The sequence below is a fragment of the Vanessa atalanta genome, chromosome 6 (assembly GCF_905147765.1).
Source record: "Vanessa atalanta chromosome 6, ilVanAtal1.2, whole genome shotgun sequence".
Taxonomy (NCBI): Eukaryota; Metazoa; Arthropoda; class Insecta; order Lepidoptera; family Nymphalidae; genus Vanessa; species Vanessa atalanta.
In genome coordinates, this window is record NC_061876.1 from 13,478,310 (window position 1) to 13,492,983 (window position 14,674).

The 14,674-nt window shown below is 33.5% G+C and overlaps 1 protein-coding gene across 1 annotated transcript in view; it reads left to right on the top strand.

Moving 5' to 3' along the window:
- Positions 1-14,674, top strand: part of LOC125064451 (probable GPI-anchored adhesin-like protein PGA55) — a 48,354-nt gene that overhangs the window by 22,245 nt on the left and 11,435 nt on the right. Inside the window, exon 2 of the mRNA XM_047671472.1 lies at positions 5,082-5,158. Within this exon, the coding sequence (XP_047527428.1) occupies positions 5,082-5,158 (77 nt within the window). The remainder of the gene's footprint in view (positions 1-5,081; positions 5,159-14,674) is intronic.

The following is a 14,674-nucleotide window of genomic DNA, read 5'->3' on the forward strand; positions in this document are numbered from 1 at the left end:
AAAATATATTCTGGTGTAAAAAAGATGAAAGTATTAATCAAACCTTATATTGATGTGTGTTTTTGATTGACGTGTGTTTCGTGATTCGTGGTTGTATCACGTTCGAATCAGTAGTAGTTTTTACAACTAAATCTAATGCTTCAATAGCCTAGAAATCTGAATTCTAGTTTGCGATGTAAGAGCTGAGCATACCTATCAAAATATAATGGATATTATAAATAAATGTAGTAGTTTCTGTTTTTTTACTCTGAATTTATTTAAAACGCGTTGAAATTGGATGTAAAACTAATTACAGGGCTGATAAAATGTCATTATTGCATTGTAATTGGAAAATATCAAAATAGACTTTTCGCTATTGTCACAGGATGTCCAAACGAGTCTGCAAAAACCGAGACCGCAATTTCTAATCAAGTCCTGAAAAAAAATCATGATGGCCATCGGTCGCGCGCTCAATTCTTTTTCGATTTCACGGTGGCGCCAAAACCGCTAGCCGCTAGCTCTGCGTCTTTATTAATTTTTTTTCACACTTTATTGGGTCAATGATCGCCGAAAGCGGCGACAATCTCGGAATGTGTATCGCAAATTTTCCGGTTTTAAAAAAATAAATAAACGGTCTCTCGAAAACAGGTACGACATAATGTACGGTACCTTTCTTTATCATTCCGAATCTGATTTTATTTTTTATTTAAGATATAATTTGTGTACATTAATGTTTTTTTTATCAAAGTGATAGTAAGAGTCGAATTTAATAACTTATTTTGATATTTTTTTATTATTTTGATAACTTAATTCCTTAATAATAATAATATTCCCCTGACTGACTCTCTAGACTAGTCATACGTACATTACTCACACTCGATTGGCACTGGCAATAGAAGACAAGATAAGGGTCAGGACAACGGTTCGACGTGCTTTCCGAATCACCTGAATTTTAAATACATCCTGTTTGAATAAAACAATAATTCGAATTACGCTGAAGCTGAATCAATTGTCGTCATAATAGAGTTGTATAATATAATTATACTTTTAAATATCGTCAACCTGTATTTATATACAATGTGATTTGAAATAATAACTCGTAAATCTATCAGCGATGTGTTATGTAAACAAAGCAGTGTATGATAACAAATCTATGACATACAACATAGAGACAATAATAGCAATTTCCTTTACTAAAACAAACTAAGTAAATGTGTTTATTTATATTCCGTCATCAGACATTGTGTCTCATTGAAGGGCCATTCAATCATTCGGATTTCTCCTCTATTCAATACATTTCCTAGCTGCCTGCTCTTTAGAATGACTAGGCAGGGCAAGTGGATTAAATGGAATTGTTGTTTTGTGTTCATACAATAACTGACGAAGGCTTTCGTGTTGTATAATAACATAGAGGCTTAGGAATCTCATGTGCCATTTTATAGATGAAGTTTTATCATTTGACATGAAATTTGAAAAGCTTCTTGTAGTAATACGTATCGAATTGAATTGAATTGTATTGTAAACTCTACAAATGTCTTATGAAGTGGTTTCTTCTGACGCTCTTCTTGAGCCTAAATTTCCTCAAGTTAGATTTTGCCCAGCAGTCGAAAATTTAGGGGCTGTTTTTGTACTAACTTCTTGTAAAACTTTTACACCTTTGTAAGCAATTTCTTTTTCTATTTTAGTAATGGAACTCAATAGGTACATTTGATTGTCACATAATGGTAACCTCATGGTGACCCAACGATGACCTGATGGTGACTAATAAATATAGATAGGATCACCTAATAGTGAATAGAGTGTTCAACTTAGTAATAAAAATAAGAAATAAGTAACGTAAACCTTTGATATTATTATATAAAATAAATGTTGAATTATTCGTGTATATTCCAAATGTAAATGTAAATCAATGATACGTCAGCTGAATAATCGATTTCAGATTTTCTATAATATTTTTGTTTGTGATACTATTCATTAGCCATATTTATTACATTTACAAAGTGTACCTACTCTACACGTGTACAAAAAGAATAAAAGAATTTCAAACAAATTGTTTCGTAACGATACGTTTTTGAAACAATATTCGTATTTCAAACTTCAAAGCACTATTCAAACAATTTTGCAATAATATTCAAATAAATTATGATTCATTTACTGTTAAATATGCATCTGGTTTTTTTACATCTTAAGACTTCTTCTAGGTAGTGATGTGACAGTTGAAAAAGCAAATCTCCTGAACTTTCACACGGAAGGCCGATAGTGAGTGTTAGCTGCGATTATTCAATTGGGAGCGCGCATTGTAGAGATTGGAAAATGACAACCGGTCGGACACCCGCGGTCAGCGCGCGCCGTGCACTCACTGGAACATATGCGATTACAAGATATATAAAGATATACATAATAGTTACATTGTTGTAAAAAAATACTTCACATGCATCCTTATCGGAGCGGCGTCCTGTCTCCACTGATTTTCATATATTTTCCGAAGTCTCTAACGCTCTCCGAGAACTAAAGTATGGTCATAGTTTGTAGAAGGCAGACCTCGGTTATCATATACAACTTACTTATTAGACAAGAATACCCATCCCTCATAGACAACGAAATAATTGCGTATAGCAATTGTGTTATTGATTGATGTGGGTACAAGTGGGTTAGGTTTGTCAACACTAATATGTCCATTCATATATGTAGATTTGAAACAAGTCTTAAATTTTAAGTGACCCGCGCGACCCGCAATGTTGGCTAAGCAGGCGTTACCAAACTAAAGTGAATCCTTTTCAATATAATTTATTCGCTACTTATGAAATCAATAAAATTACTGATCCTAAGTACTCCGACATCGTTTTGCGTTATTTTAGTCAATTTATTGAAGTATTTTATTTATTATGCACAATAATTATAATACTATCAGGGAGCATTGACGGCAAGTATGAAATAAAAATTGTTATTTTTAGGCAGTCTATAATTAATATTTGTTATTATATATGAAGGCATTAACAATTAATATCACACAGTTGATGATAGTTTTTGCATCGCTTATAATATCTCAACCGTGGAGAACAGGCTCCTTCCGCGTAACACGGTTCCCTCATTGTGATCGATTTGTTTTCATCAGATATGTGGGACATGGGATCGATCGGAACGAGGCTGATGAGTGTCACTCTTCATTCGAACGTCTGGCCGGCGAATTGATGAAAGTGGAATGACGGATGTAACTGTCAGTTGACTTTTTTTGATAAATGTACTTTCTAATAGCGTGTATCGGAACGTGTCGTGAACGCGTTGACGGGGTTGCTGTCTATCATGATTAATATCAATATAAGAAGCTTATAAATAGTTTAAGCTAGTTTTGGATTTTTGTTCAATCGCCTGTAATGTTCTTTGCTAAATTACATTTTATTAATCTATTGGCTGTACTGCATTAGTACAGCGGATTATAAGAAGTATAAACGATAACTTCTTCCAAGAATATCTAAGATGCTGTATACACTGTGTCTGTTATAACACCGGCTCACTCTTCCTTTTTAACGTAACAAAGTAACATTTATGTCACGTTCTGCCGCATGACATCAATATTGCTTTGTTACGTGGTGCCGATCCAGTCAGGCTCATAGAACTCATCTCATCCACAAGTGAGTTCATACACTATTTAGTTGCTCTCAGAGATAACACCCTCATCGGATATTAGAATATCAACGATCTGCATTGTTAAGTTCCACGAGGAAGGTTAAATCATTTAGTGGCTTATAGGAAGAAACTTGATGATATAATAATTCAGATTTCTGCGTCAGTACTATACAAAGTAGCGGTGCCTCACGATTTCATCAGCGCTTGATTTGGTAATTGTTCCGGTGTTCATTTTGAATTTAATTAAATCTAGTAAAATAAAATTAAAATCATCTTGTCTACGTACATAGGACCTTGATAAAGTATAAAATTTTGATTAATATTTGCCTATTATATACGGTTTGTCATATTATACATTCGTACATAACCGCTCCGAAGATATATAAATTTTAAGCCAAAAAATAATAATCTACGGAAAACTAAAACTTGCTTCAATTCAAAGATGTGGTCTTTGAGATTAGCGTGTCTAACCATATAAACTATGTAATAATTAGTCGTGTATAATGAGCTGTGTTATAACAAGAATAGTGACAGTTCTATGATCTCGATTAACGGACTCGACAATCTGTTATAATTAGTGTGACTAGTTCTCGGACTGCAACCGGATATAGTATTTAAAAGCTAATTTTTTTGCGATCGTATTTATTAGATATTATTCTTTTTATCGCAGACAGACTCGTATCTTCTGAAATTTAGGTCTCGAAATCGAATACGTAAAAGTAAATAAAAATGTAAGTGGAGATCTGAGTCTAGATAAGACAGTTATGAAATGTGTTGTTCTAAAACCTGAGCCGAGATGCCTTCACCCGCAGACACTTGCTACGTATTGTCTCATCGGCTACTGTGTCGCGATTTTTTTTATTATGAAATATTATACGAATCTTGTAGTATTCTTCAATATCTGAGTTTTAGTTTTACTTGGATTGGTATTAGATCTGGTTGGTTACATTATTTTAAATTTGAAATTAATTGCGAACCAGAAGATTCGTTATTTTTTAACACTTCTCGTATAAAACGTAAATGTTTTTAAGTAAGAATTTCTCGTTCGCTTGTGCGCGCACCTCAGAGGTACGATACTTATCTGTATCTTGGTTTACAATGTTAGTTGAGTACAAAGCAATCATTACGTGGCGTTATAGACGTGCCTGGCACAGGAGCGCGTTACGTCAGGATAGGCTGATCTAGGCGGTCAGTCGGGGGTCAGCGACCCCGCCCTTGCCTGCGCCTGCGCATCTCGTTAGCCTTTTTTTGCGATGCATCCTTTCGAATCCAGTTTATCTCGAAGCGATTACGTCTAGAATTGCAATGTTGTTTTATTATTACATACCCACGTACTGACTTATTGATTGAGTAATTAGATTTTGCAATAATACTTGCAATTTTAACTTTTATTATTCTTTTAATGTTTATATTCAACTCGAAGGTAATAATAAACATCTATTGCTTTATCTCAAGAATGTTGTTCATTGTTTCAGGTCGAAAGGCGACATGGCGTCGCCTGGACATTTGATTCTGATACTAGCTGCGTTTTACTTCAGCTCGTGTATTGCAGGTGAGTTCATATTCAAATATTCAAATAATGTATGTCTATGTTATGCCGGCCTATTATTGAGGGAGACTGTTACCTAAATTTGAAAAATTACCTATATTGAATTGTTACCTAAGTTCGAAATCAAAAGACACTTAGAATATTTGGTTTTGAATTAAAACGTGTATTATTATGTTCTCGTACTAATAAAAAATCCTGTTTTAAATTTTACTTTCAAATGGTCAACGTTCAAGATAAATTAATTATATAATACTTCAACGCTTATAAAATTTATCAATAGCTAGAACTTTTGTTACAAAGGGGAAAATTACATTTATTTCTTACTAAAACAATATTAATGACATGAATAATAAAATAAGAACACACGCTCATATTAATTCAAGTGAAACAACTACCCCAACCCAATCGTTAGCGTATATTTAAAAGATTACTTCTCGTAATTAGAAACTGTGAGATTAATACCGGCACGTATTATATAATAAGGCAATCCAATTCAGAGCAACATTTCAAAAACAACTTGTAAGTTTGTTTCGAATTTGAAGTATAATATACGCCACATATGACATCTACAATCCGTATTCAGCGAAGGAATTCGTGACATAACAAGAATGAGTGTTATTCCGAAGATTAGCGCACTGTGGGAGTGGCGTGGGTCTGACTGACGACGCCGGACATCTGACATGGGTCAAGGTTATCTGGTTTCCTCGGTTGAGGAATTGAGCCGTCAATCGTCATTCGACCTCATCCAAACAAAGATGACATTTTACGTGTTGCGTAGTAGCGACTTCCTCGTACACTTGACGACGATTATAGGATCAGAATTTTCCTGTTTACTTTCTAAAAAAAATAAAGCGGCTAGCATAAATCTTCATAGAGGATAAATCATCGTTATATATATATGTAATAATAAAGCAGTTCGCTTATATTAATATTAATTGAATTATATTAAGCACGGGCTGTCCCGCTGGGACAAAACCTTTTTTAACCAGATGGTTAAAAAAGGTTTTGTTGATTGGTTGATTACGAAATAGTTTATCCGATGTAAAAATCTGTTCATACCGGATAAATGATTTCGTAATACAAATATAGTTTAGATCTATCGTCCAACCTGACGTTACCCACAACCATTTAAAAACATTTAATGAACCGACATGTATACACAATATGAATAGTATTATGTATAAAAAGATAACATACAATAACGTAACAAGACAACATTGTTAATGATAGTATAAATAATTGATAATTATACGTAAACCATTTTGTTAATCGATTCACAGCTGGTCTATTGCGAACGAGATAAATATAGATGAATAATTAATCTTTACAAATATTATCTAACGTGAATTATGAATCATCGCGTGATGATTGTGTGCCATGGTAATTAGTGTGGGAATCATGATTCGTGAAGCGTGAGCCGTGGCATGCGATTCCCATGCTTACTAGACAGCGGACGGCGCGGAGCGGGCTTGCGGCCGGCCGGGCGGCATTCCGCGCGTGGCTCAGAGAGCGACGTGGTAAGTAGCGAGATGACCCACACGCAGCCCGTGTGTGGGTCATCATTATCAGACTTTACATAAAGTAAATACTGTGAGCCGATCTACATATTCGTCATTAAAGGCGGCGGCCGGCCGTAAAGGTTAAGTGATGAAAATATTAATGAAATTATCTTATGATACCTACATTTGGAATGTCGTGTTTCAAAATTTAAACAGAAAATACTGTAAAATGTCTGATTATTATGTTTAAATATGCAATACTTTAAAAGATATTATAGATAATTTCAACGTTGGAAGAAATACATTTATTTTTACAAATAAATTTCGTTTGTTTTGTAACATTTACACTTGATAAATGTTTACGGCAGAGGCTTGTGTGGATAATCGCTACAACACCGGTAAGTACGGTAATTGTCGGTAAATTTTACCGAAGTTATTGCCGCTACACGTGCCCTTCACTATATGTAGTAGATATTAACGAACGTTGATGTTAAAATGTAGTTACCGAGTTGCCGTGTTTACTCGACGAGATGAGTATATATCTATTAAATAATTTGTGTTGTTTTGTTTATTAAACTAGTATTTTGCATTAAAACAATTTGGTTTAAATATTTAGTATTAATCGGAATCGGAATAGATTTAATTTATATTAAAATATATGATGTACACGAAGGCTAGTTTTTAAATGATTCTGTCCTATACATACCATGTTGCGTCCGCGGCTCGTAATGACCGCGCACATCTCGCTATCCGTCTGGAATGTCTTGATCAAAATTGTGCCGGCAGCACCACTTCCAGTTCACTTGTAGTGCTATAAACAAGGACGTGCTAATTTATTTACCGTGAAGGTCATACGGTCGTTTGTGTACATTTTCAGGGAGAATGTTGTAACAATAAAGTCGCTTTCAAGTCAATTCATTCATTTCATATTTATTGTTCAACGGTCGACTGCGATTGATCCATATCTCGTCACAAGTGTTGGGTACGCGCTTAACGACACTATTTGTCAATCGCAGTGTGTTGATGCCTCGGTTTATGTGTTGCTCCTTTTGTTTATTTTCGACGTGATTAACATTCAAATTAAATTGATGTGTAATCTTATCGGTGGTTTTCCGTAGAGTGGAGAAGAGCCACCCTTAGAAACCGTTGGTGTGGCCGTGTGGTGAAAGTCGATTAAAGATAAAAATATGATATAAATTGTGTTAGGTGGTAATCTGTTGAGGCGAAAAACCAACAACCAAACCATTTCCATTGTGGTTTGACGTCAAGTTGACGGCTATCGGTAAGGTTTTTGCAAAATTTTCTTGCAGTGGTCTAAAACGCTCCGGACCAACTTACGGATATAAGACGGGAATTAATTATGTTGGAGGTTCTATATATTATATATATGCTACATTGCTATATTATATGCTCTTATTTTTTTATGCAAACTATTTTTGATAAAACACTTTCATTTCATTTAAATAGTAAAATTAAATTATTAGCTTAACATAATTGCCTTCAAAATATAATATTCATAAAGAAGATACTTTTTTTCAAACCAATCGTTAAAAGTAACGACCAGAGTAGACCGTATCGTAGTTGTTTTTATAACTTCTCCTAAGTATATCTTTAATTAAGGATATTTTATAGGCCCTAAAGAGCAGGTACAAGCGGGTTTAATTACCAGTGCTGTCAGCTAATATTAGCTTTCCTTCGACTCGTGTAATTAGCGTTAGTACTGATTAAGGAAAACATTTGAATAATATACATTTTCGTTATTTATAGTTTTAAACGAAAAGCATAAGAGTAATAAGTTATATGTAATATTTTCATTGTATATTCTATCGAAGTATAAGCCTTGGCGCTATGACTGGTTGGTACTACTTACTTCCCAAGCAGAAATAGGGACTTTCTATTGGTGTGTTTTGGTTTCAACGGTGAGTGAGATTCAGCACAATTGACAAGGGTCAAATATGTCACCCTTAGTTGGCGGCGCATTGATGATGAAAGTAGCCGTTTAAATTTTTAGGGTCCGTATCTATATACGAAGTTGACAGACTATCCCCTGCCCATGTGTTGTCTGCATTACTAATATAATTAAAGAAGAATTTTCGGTTCTATAAAATATTCTTTCGTAAATATATTCCTGGTGATTATACAAAATAGTCTAAACGTAGATTTTATTTATAATCCGACGCAAGCATACCTCGCCGTTTATTTTCTTTCACCGCTGAACTGAGACTTCGTTGACTGATTGAGATTGGGTCGGGTTTATATCCTTAAACTTTGATTAAAATCCTTACGTTTTATCAACTGGCTTATATAATATATGTAAATGTCATCTAGCCATTATTTTACAAACAGCTGTTGTAAAAAAACATCCTTTTTACTATTATTTCAAATATTTTATCATACACGATAATAAATTATAACGAGAGAATGATAATGTCAAGTATGTATTAACAACTGTTTATTTTAAATTCGTAATGGTTTCCTTAAGTAGCTAACTACAGCTTACAAATGGTACGAATATGAATCATCAAACCTAAAGCGATATTACAGTTGCTATTTATGAAAATTACACGTATTTTGCCTCGATGTTTTATGTAATCGCATTATCTGAATACAATGACTTATTTCAAACAGCGCTTAAACCTTTTTACAGCTAAATTGAACGTAGTTTTCCATAATACAAAATGTCTACCACTGCCTTATTAGAATACTAGAAAAAAATGAACATTATTTAAAATGTCTAAGTTATAAAGTTAATATAAATAATTATTTATAGTTTTTCTAAAGATTAAAACACACTGAAGATTCTATTCTTGGCGTGGGATTTTAATATTGAAAGATTTTTTAAACATAGAATTGAAAGAAATTAATCTTGAATCAAAGGAACTGAGAAACATTTCCTTTAGATAACGTCACTTCAAGCAGTTTCTTTGTGATAGTCGCAAGTATGTCAAGACTCAACAGTGAGTGTATGGGAGAAACGTGAATTTTGTCTGTCCGAGCTATCGCGTCTGCCGGCTTCTGTTCAAGCAGTTACGTGAACGACAATCATTACAGGGAGATAAGAGTACACAAGTCGTTCGTTCCTTGAATATTGGTTAATATGTAGACTTTTATATTATTATTAGGAAATAAGCTAAGTACTTAAGGAATAGCTAATTACTCTACTTTCCTATTGATGATGTATTATGGGGGATCTTTCTATCAGTATATACCGTAATGATACGAATGCTTTTAAGGTAAGAGAGGCTTTAATATTTACTGTTAAATCTAGAGTTCGTAATTTCTACGTCAGGGATAAAAACTTGTATTTTTACTGCGAGATATATTTCATTCAGAATGATATATTAAGGAAAGTGAAGCAAAAACAGGCTTCGGTTATTGCAGGAAAATGTATCAAGTGTAATATGTAACGACGCCTAATGTCTTCCGTGAGTTCAGCTCTATCTTTGATTGTGAAGAGAACTTTAAATATGTAAAATACGTTTTAAGTTTAGCTAAGTGATGTTTGTAGTTTTAAGTTCTTTATTTATTTTTCTGCGAATGTTATAATAAGTATTATATTTGTTTTGTGTAGTTATTTGAATGTCTTGTCATTCTAAAGTATCAAAATTTGTAAGAAATTTCTGTAAATAATTTTGCTGTTTTACAAAGTCAAAAATCTTTATTCAATATAGAAGTGTATACACTTGCTTATTGATAGTCAAAAATCTACCACCGGTTCGGAATTTAGCACCTCGGATCTGAGAACAGCCGGCGAAAGAAACTCAGCGGGATATATATTAAAATTTTATCAAACACTAAAATATTCTATAGGTCATTAAACACTTAGTATGACTAACTGCATCAAGATCGAGACTCGTCTGTAAACTCAAACTCAAACTCAAATTCCTTTATTCAACATAAAAGCATTACACTTATTTATTGATAGTCAAACTAAACACTACCACCGGTATGTATGTATAACAGCACAGTACGGTACAGCATAGTTTGCTATTGTTTATGTATTTTATATATAAAAATAAATGATCACCATCGCTTTATCTGGCTGAGGTAAGACATTTTTTTCTCAAGGAGGATGTCATGTAACGTTTACAGAAAAAATATTGTCGCTGAAAAATACTTTTATGTAACCCATTTATACGGCCGTTACTCGCTTTGCTGGACAGGACCAAGACCCAGGTCTTAGATTACCGGAACCCTACCCGTCACGTTTTGATATACCGTACCATATTAACCGCTAGTCTTCCAAAGTATTTCCAGGTTCTGAGACAGCCCTGACCAAGTATATGACTTAAATTTAAATAAAAAGGCGCGCTCAGTTAACATGTGCATCTCTTTCCTTTATCGACTATATCTTTTACTAAATGAATTCTAAAAGCGCTATCTACAAACAAAGCAAACGAAAGACATAGAACAAGCGTAAAAGCTACAAAAACATACGTACTATACTATATTCGAAGACGGACTCAGAGGGGCGGAGGGTCGTATCGATCGGGCGTGACAGCCTGTATCTAGGACCTCCCTGATGTCCTTTCACATATCGAACGCTATCGCCATGTCGATTATTCATCGCTGTTTTGATATGAGCTGTTCAATTAGCATCAAAGGTTTCGCAAGCAATGGATATGAAAATGTCTTACAAGTTTTTTGTTACATTTTTATTCGTTAGCTAAATGTCGTGAGAAGAATATTGGTACTATAGACACAAGTAATAACATAGTTTTAGATGTTTATATTTGTACAGCAATAGTAAAGTTATTCGAAATCCCTCAGCTTCTCTATATTTAATTATATTTTCGGGTATAACTTTTTGTATAAAAACCTTTCTAACATTTTGATTTTTATTTTTGTGTTTTGGGTTCAGTACATACCTACCCAAGGCGAAACCATTCATTTAGTATTGGACATCTAAAGTTTTTAATTGAAACTACACATATAAATCACATACATATATAGTATAGATATAATACGGAAAATTTGTCGTTAATCAAGGTAAACTTTAATGACACTAATAGCAAGGATTCAAGTGTATGCACAAAGCATATCTCGAACGAGAGCTTCAGAATTAAGAAGACAACTGTATGACGTAATATTGTGAGTGTATAAACGATTTATGTCTCGAGAACTGATGAATACATTACAGCTTAACCCTGAACCGAATTACTCATCCTCAACAGGTTCCAGTAACTTCGACACATTCACAATCCGATCACTTGATGTGGAAATATGGGCTTTAGTAAATAATAGATATAATAGTTTCAAATACCGCATAACAAGATAGTTTCACCTAATTTTCTTAACCTGGTTATGTCGCTATCGTGCTGAATTAACAGATAATTGAAGTTTTTAGATCTGAAGCCGCAATTTTGCTCTCACATTGTAATGTGTTTTGATTATTAAACTTAACTTCCAGAAACGAAACAAATACCTATCAATAAAACTGACGGGAATTAATTGATAAGCATAAAGTTAAAAAAGCGCTTCAAGCAACGCAAACAGCCTATCAAAGCAAATGCTTAAAGCTTGATCGACTGATCGCTGAATAACACAAAATCAATGTATCTCGGAGAGTCCTATATCTGAAACATTTATTAGATCAATACGAAAACATCTTATCGTTTGAAGGGGTTGAAAACTTTTGACCCTTCCTCGAAAGATTTCTCTCGAGATCTAACCGCTTGCTCGAGTTCGGAGCTAAATTTAGCACTACTTAAATTGTTTATAAAATCTGATTGAAAATGTTTATAAGTATATATATGTGTATTAATAATTGTGCGCCTTTAACATTTTCCTTGTTAGGCCTACATACATAAACATGTACAGTATATACTTAAAGTGTGTCTGTATTTTCATAGATAATACCTAACTATTACTATTATATTCATTTTCTTCGAATGAGTCTAATTTAAAAAAAATATATTTATTCTTTAAGCGATTTTGAGTAAATTTTTTTCGACCAGAATTGAAGAAGGTTGGTATTGTTACTACATCCTTATGTCATTATCGCTTTGTAAGCTGCAAGCGTAACTGGGAAATGATACGAGTGAATCATTGTTTGTCTTTCTAGTATACAGTAATGTACAGGCGGCTTGCGGTTGAATAAAAGCAGAGTCTATTTAAACTATATTTATATCTGGGTAATTTCGAGGTTGGTTATATAATATAAAATTTTTTCAAAATCAAAAACAATAATATCAATCGATATACTCAAGTAGGCATTTACAAGGGCTTTTGAGTTGACATTTGCAAAATTTAATTATGAGTAAAGTTATCATAATTTTTTTTAATAAAGAGTTCCTGTATCTTTGCTTTAAACCAAAATTTTAAAACACCCAAAAAACGGTGCACGCGTTTGAAGCGGTTAAAAGTATCTGTAAAAAAACTTAAGTGAATTTAGCGAATTAAAGACAAGTACCATTTGATATAGTCCGAGAAAGGTTTATTCGTTTTGATGTTTCCATTAATATATTGTTTATTTTGCGATCGCTCGATAAAGCTAAGCTTGTAAACTTACGGCGAAAGTCCGCTATTAATCTTTTAAGACTTAGGTGACGTAGGCAGTTGATTTTATCCTTTTACATCTAATGGTTATTTAATTCTGTATATTTTATCAAGAGTTATGTAAGTAACATATGAGGCGTGCTCGTGTGTGTCATATCTTGTATCCGAGATAGTTCTTCCTTGGACACACGCCAGGGTCTTCTTAGTATTCTAATCTAGATCTCACAGGAGTTCTAAAGTGCCAATGGCGCAATGTTGTATGGGCCTACTAGCGCTGTAAAAAGCAGCTGGTTCGATCTTGACCCCGTGGCCTATTGTCGTCCACACCCAAGTCAAGTTAATAAGAGGGTTAAACAGGAATATTAGTAATTTCTTATATTGGAGGCATTACAACTATTCTTTAAAAGAAATAATTTTTGTTGCCAGTATTTACATCTGGACTCTCTCTTGACCTGGGTATTAGGTGAATGCAAGAGCAAATTCGCAATGTCTTGTAAAAGTTCACCCGTACGTTTGGGTCAAATCCTGCATGCTAATAATAAACCAGTTCTACTTTTTCGATAAACTCGATATGATCATTGTACCTAAAAAGATAATTTCTTTGAAATATTTGCTTGTCGCAAAAAAAAAAAAATACTATGAGATAACTAAAGATATCCATTGCTAAGTATTGTAAAACCACTTGTATCGCAGATTTAGACAGAGTGGTCTAAAAAGTGATGTGAGTGACTAAATCAAATATGTGTGCAACACAAACAATTATTTCGATATTATTGAGGCTGAAGACAGACATTCCTATTTTACCCTAAGGTCGTCATCAAACTACCTGGAGTATTATCCTAATAAAAAAGATGGTCTGAATTTGAGGGGAATCAGAAAATAGCTGAGTCAATTACTCCCTCGCTAATGTGACCGTATAACATCCTGTCCATCTTCCACTTCGCTAACTACAGCTGGTCACGTTTACTTGGATGGCTCAGCTTCGTGTTTACAAAATTCGACCTAATCGTCTGCTTATAACGTTCTTTTTACAGTGACATATTGTTTACATATTAATATGCTGTTGGTATAAGCTTTATGATGCAATATATACATATGATTCTAATAATAAAAAATATACGTGCAAAAATAATAGCTTAAGTCAATTTTCATCGGTGGTTTTACGTTTTAAGTTTGTCATGTTGGCTTTTTATTAAAAATTTAAACAATAAGTAATTTTAATAATGTGAAACCTTTCGAATGATATAAGGTTTACTTCCGTACTTTTTAAATAAATTAAAAACGCACGACGGTTATATGAATATTTTTCTATTTATAAAAATAGCACAGTAATAAAATATTGTTGTCTTTGTATACATTAATTGTTCGGAAACGAATGATTAAAAGGTTATTTAAATAAATTATACACTAATACACAATTATTACTCGTGCATGAAAATAATAATAATGACGGTGAGATTTTTTCTAAAACATTGACTATACATATCTTGTGCGATGAATGGCTCAGCACGGTCATCCATAA